The sequence below is a fragment of the Triticum urartu genome, chromosome 7, assembly GCF_003073215.2.
Source record: "Triticum urartu cultivar G1812 chromosome 7, Tu2.1, whole genome shotgun sequence".
In the NCBI taxonomy this organism is placed as follows: Eukaryota; Viridiplantae; Streptophyta; class Magnoliopsida; order Poales; family Poaceae; genus Triticum; species Triticum urartu.
In genome coordinates this window covers 146,207,528-146,213,291 of record NC_053028.1, presented here as the reverse complement: position 1 = coordinate 146,213,291, position 5,764 = coordinate 146,207,528, and the positions used below count along the sequence as shown (strand labels likewise).

At 48.2% G+C, this 5,764-nt stretch overlaps 1 protein-coding gene across 1 annotated transcript; it reads right to left on the bottom strand.

The window, feature by feature from the left end:
• Nucleotides 1-900: 900 nt before the first annotated feature.
• On the bottom strand, nt 901-2,663 carry LOC125519327 (RING-H2 finger protein ATL46-like). The gene has a single exon (XM_048684170.1). The coding sequence runs from the start codon at nt 2,274-2,276 to the stop codon at nt 1,050-1,052; it is 1,227 nt and encodes a 408-aa protein (XP_048540127.1). The 5' UTR covers nt 2,277-2,663; the 3' UTR covers nt 901-1,049.
• Between the last annotated feature and the right edge of the window lie 3,101 nt (nt 2,664-5,764).

Sequence of the window (5,764 nt, the reverse complement as noted above, 5' to 3'; positions counted from 1 at the left end):
AATTTATAAAAGTTACAAGTGATTTTTTTTAAAAGAAATCAATTCCTTCCAGTTATGCGTTAACAGTTGCTCGTAATAGCAATATGGGTTTTGCTCAGCCATATGAAGATTAGTGAATCAGAAAGGTATTCACAAAGGGGTATGCAACAATTCAGATAATGAACCGCATGAAAATTCAATAGATACTATGAGTTAGACCTTGTGTCCTTGTCCCAAACCCAGAAATAATCTCAAGACAGTGTCCTTGTCTTCCTAACTTATCCAGTGAGTGCCCGCCTACTCCTACCTCAGTTGTTTCTGTAGCAGCCCCAGAGAGTGTCCTTCCCTTTAATGAGCATCATAAGTGTCTCGTCTATGCATCACAGTTAGGCACAATCTCAAGACATTTGCAGTTTTGCACCATCCTCCAAACTGAAACAAGAACCCAGATCAAAGAGCTACTTAATGCTAACCAGTAACCACCGATAAGATATCACCATATTTGAGTTGTTGGTTTCATTTAGCCCTAAGCATTATCCCTATACAAAAGAAGATTCCTCACAGCACCCTTCTATGCGATGACATATAGTTTAAATTCTAAAATTACAATGTTCTTTCTCCTGCATGGTTCGGAAGAAAAAAAATACAATGTTCTACAGTTCATGAACAGTTTCAGATGATCTAATTAGTACTGAAGCAAAACTCAGGTAATATTGATCTTATCATCTACTGCAATAGAAAGAATGACAAGATTGGTACTAAGAAGTCAATGCTAACTTTACTTTGAGCATTCTTGTAAGTAAAGCTTCAGGAATATGAAGATAGCTTCAAACCGATACAAGAACAGAAGCAAAGCAGCATGCACCAGAAATCACATGATCCCTAAGCTATCACAAATTGGCGCAATACAGTAAGGTGGCATGACTACGAAAAACTTATCTCCCCATGAGATTAACCAATACCAATTAAAATCTGAATATGAAAATTAGACTAGAATAATTATAGGTAAGAAATTAATGGAGTGGTACTAAGAAGAGAAATATTAGCTAGTATCACATTACAGAGTCACATCACATGTTCAATTTATCCCCGGTGCCACCTCTCTTCATCCATGGAAGGCTCCCCGCTTCTGAACAATCATCTGAGCCGGCCGGTAACTTGCCCTTCAGATTAGACCACTGCCAAATCTTGGACATGGAGAAGCTCTCCCCTTTGTTCCGTGCGCAAATTTTCTTTCCCTCCATAATGTCGGCATTCACACAACTTAGACCCGGAGGTCTTGTTCTCATCGCACCATTTCTTGTTCGGCCCGGCTGGAGAGCCACCTGAAGCTCAGAAGTCCCAAGAACATACTGGTAGGTGCCCATAGAGAAGCATTTCCTTGCATCCAAACTGCTGCTGCTACTCTCTCCTTCCTCCCTCCTCAGCACAGCAGAATCGCCGTGTCCACCTTCAACAGCACCCTGGGTGCCGACATTCTTGAACTTGCCGAGCCTCACCGGGAACACTCTTTTCTCGGCCACCGGCGTCTGCAACCCCTCCGAGGACTTCTGCGCGGGCAATCCGAAACCATCCTCGCAGCACTCCGACAGCCGCCCTTCCTCCAAGCCCTCATCGAAATCGAACATCGGGTTATTCTCGGCTGTCAGCCCTGGGGCGAAGAGCACCCCGCGGCAGAGCGGGCACGTCGAGTTGGACAGCAGCCATGTGTCGATGCAGTTCAGGTGGAAGGCGTGCCCGCAGAGCGGCAGCAGCCGGAGCCTGTCCTCGGCGTCGAATTCGCACAGGCAGACGGCGCAGTCGAAGGGCTCCTTGTCGCCGCCGCCGCCGCCCACGACGATCTCCCGGTAGGAGAAGACGGGCAGCGCGTCGATGAAGGCCTGGTCCAGGCCGGAGTCGTGGAGGTGGAACAGCTGCTGCAGCTGGCGCTGCAGCGCCGCGTCGGCCTCCCCGGGCCCCTGCCCCGCCGCGGCCGCCGAGCCGCCTCGGCGGCGGTGCTGCTTCTTCATGAGCAGGCGCACGAGGAGGTGGAGCAGGCCGGAGATGAAGAACACCACCGCGAGGATGACGATGATGAAGAGCACCGCGGGGCTAATCTTGCCGCCACCCCCGCCGGAGGAGCCCTGCTGCGCCTGCGGCAGCGGCGCGGGCGGCGGCGGGGCGGCAGCGGAAGCGGGGTATGAGTACGGGAGCTCGTCCCTGGCGACGAAGGCGCCATGGAGGCGGCGCGGGTAACCGTACGCGGCCGCCGTCGCCGGCGCGGAGGATCCGGGCGAGGACGAGACCGCTTCAGCCATGTCTCCTACAGGCTCCGCCACCCCCGCATCTCATCTGATCCGACAGGCCAGAGATGCGATCTTTGGCGAGGAACCGGCAGCAATCCCGGCCGAAAAGGAGCGCAAAAGCGGTGGCGGGAGGGCACCTAAAAGCGGGCGGCTGGTGCGGCCCGGGGGGAAGCGTCCAAGGCGCTAGGGACCAAGAAACCCCCGGAGGCTTCCGCCGGTCGGAGGGCGGGCAGGTGGACACGCCGCGGATGGGGAGGAGGCGGAGGATTGTGGTGGAAATCGGTGGCTGTGTGGGGAGAAGGGGGAGGAGGAGTGGAGGGGAGTGGTGGGAGCGCACGAGCTGGGGCGGGGGAAAGGCGAAAGCGACGGCGGTGGCGAGCGGTGGCGTCGGCCCTGGGCTGGGATTGGGAGGGGCTCGGTGGAGTATATTTTTGTGGTGGTGCGGTCGCTTTCAGCCGCAACGATCGTTGGAAGTCGCGGTCGCCCCCGGTTGCGCTTGCGAGGACAGTAGAGGCGACGCGATGGGCCCGTGCCCTGCCGCCCAGTGCAGGTGGGGGCCGTGGCAGCTTGCTGCCCTGTCCGGTGTTTGTTTGAAATGGCTATGCCACTGCTGCTGCTCTTGGACTTGGCTCATCGGTAGACCCACACCAGACGGGCCCGGGCCGGTGTATCATGCTAGCACCGTGTAAATAGAAAGAAATCTCTACTATTAACTCAAAATCAGATCATATTTTACCAAAATCTCGCCTCAATCAGAACCTTCCTGTCTCCCCCCTACCCATACTCATATAGATCAAATCTTACCAAAATTTCACGTAACTCAAAACCTTCCCTTTTTTTCTCTCCCTACCCATACTCGAATAAAATCTAAAATTATCATAATCTAAAATATGATGGGTAAGATCTATGTCAGACCCCATTGGTACTGAACCACTAGACTGCATATGCCACCATTGCAGCGGAAAGACAATTAGTTGGTCGAATTAAGTACCTCAAGGAGAGAGTATGGAGTAAGGTGAAGGGCGGAAGGGGTGGATGGAAAAAAAATCTTATCTTATGGGGGCAAAGAGGTGCTCATCAAATCTGTCGCTCAAGCAATCCCCGTTTATTCGATGTCTTGTTTTAAACTTCCCCGAGGGTTGAGTCAGCACATCAATTCTATCATTCTGAAGTTCTGGTGGGGTAGTAGACGTGGAGAGAGGAAATCATGTTGGGTCTCGTGGGAAGTTATGACCAAGCCAAAATATGAAGGGGGTCTTGGTTTTCGAGATATTGAACTCTTCAATTTGGCCCTACTTGCTAGGCAAGCATGGTGAATTATGCAGTCCCCAAATACCCTTAGTGCAAGAATCTTGAAGGCTCGGTATTTCCAGAACACAGAGTTTCTTGCTGCTGAACTTGGAAGTAATCCATCTCAGATTTGGAGAGCTATAATGGAAGGTAAAGAAATTCTTACTCATGGGCTTATAAGGAGAATTGGTGACGGTACCTCGACCAACATGTGGTAGCAAAATTGGTTACCCAGGGAACATTCCATGCGTCCGCTGGCCTGTTTATCACCGAATAGACCGCAAATGGTCTCTGAACTCATGCTACCTAACATGGCCACATGAAACTGGGAGCTGATCAATAGTGTTTTCCTTCCTACTGATGCGGAGCTAATTCTGAATATACCAATTAGTACAAGGCAGTGTGAGGATTTTTGGGCCTGGGCACATGATAAAAAAAGGTGAATTTTTAGTGCGGTCTGCTTATAGAATGCTAGTGGCAACGATGATTCGACGTGAAGCATGGTTAGAAGGCAGATCGAGTTCTTCTGAAAATGCAAAGGAATGCACCAGCTGGTCAAAATTGTGGAAAACAGATGTCCCATCCAAGGTGACGGTGTTTTCGTGGAGACTTGCCCACTGCTCACTACCTACTGCCGATGTGAGACAGCACCGAAGCATGGCAACTTCTTCTACTTGTGCACTATGCGGTGCAGATGACTCGTGGATTGATAACCCACAAATATAGGGGATCGCAACAGTTTTCGAGGGTAGAGTATTCAACCCAAATTTATTGATTTGACACAAGGGGAGCCAAAGAATATTCTCAAGTATTAACAGTTGAGTTGTCAATTCAACCACACCTGAAAGACTTAATATCTGCAGCAAAGTATTTAGTAGCAAAGTAGTATGGAAGTAACGGTAACGGTGGCAAAAGTAACAGTAGTAGTTTTTGTAGCAATTGTAACAGTGGCAACGGAAAAGTAACTAAGCAAATATCAATATGTGAAAAGCTCATAGGCAATGGATCAAGGATGGATAATTATGTCGGATGCGATTCCTCATGCAACAGTTATAACATAGGGTGACAAAGAACTAGCTCCAGTTCATCAATGTAATGTAGGCATGTATTCTGAATATAGTCATACATGCTTATGGAAAAGAACTTGCATGACATCTTTTGTCCTACCCTCCCGTGGCAGCGGGGTCCTTACGGAAACTAAGGGATATTAAGGCATCCTTTTAATAGAGTACCGGAACAAAGCATTAACACATAGTGAATACATGAACTCCTCAAACTACGGTCATCACCGGTAAGTATCCCGATTATTGTCACTTTGGGGTTAACGGATCATAACACATAATAGGTGACTATAGACTTGCAAGATAGGATCAAGAACACTCATATATTGATGAAAACATAATAGGTTCAGATCTGAAATCATGGCACTCGGGCCCTAGTGACAAGCATTAAGCATAGCAAAGTCATAGCAACATCAATCTCAGAACATAATGGATACTAGGGATCAAACCCTAACAAAATTAACTCTATTACATGATAAATCTCATCCAACCCATCACCATCTAGCAAGCCTACGATGGAATTACTCACACACGGCGGTGAGCATCATGAAATTGGTGATGGAGGATGGTTGATGATGACGACGGTGATGAATCCCCCTCTCCGGAGCCCCGAACGGACTTCAGATCAGCCCTCCCGAGAGGTTTTAGGGCTTGGCGGCGGCTCCGTATCGTAAAACGCGATGATTTCTTCTCTCTCATTTTTTCTCTCCGAAAGCAAACATGTTTCATTCATAATAGGCTGAATCAGGAATGATGAACTAATCATGTTTACAAAAACAAGATAGGTCGATTTCATACCATCTTCTCTCATCTCATTCAGTCCATCATATATCGTCATTATTGCCTTTCACTCGCACGACCGAACGGTGTGGATAATAATAATAGTGCACGTGCATTGGACTAAGCTGGAATCTGCAAGCATTTTATATAAGGGAGCAGACAAGGTAATATGGGCTCTTGGTTAAATCAACAATAATGCATATCAGAGCCACTCAACATTTTCATCATGGTCTTCTCCTCTCGGCTCCCAAAGAATAAGAAAATAAATAAAACTATTTACACGAGAAAGTTCCCAACAAGCAAAAGAAGAACAAGAAATCTTTTTTGGTTTTCTTCTAATTACTACTACTACAGGCATGGAAAGTAAAC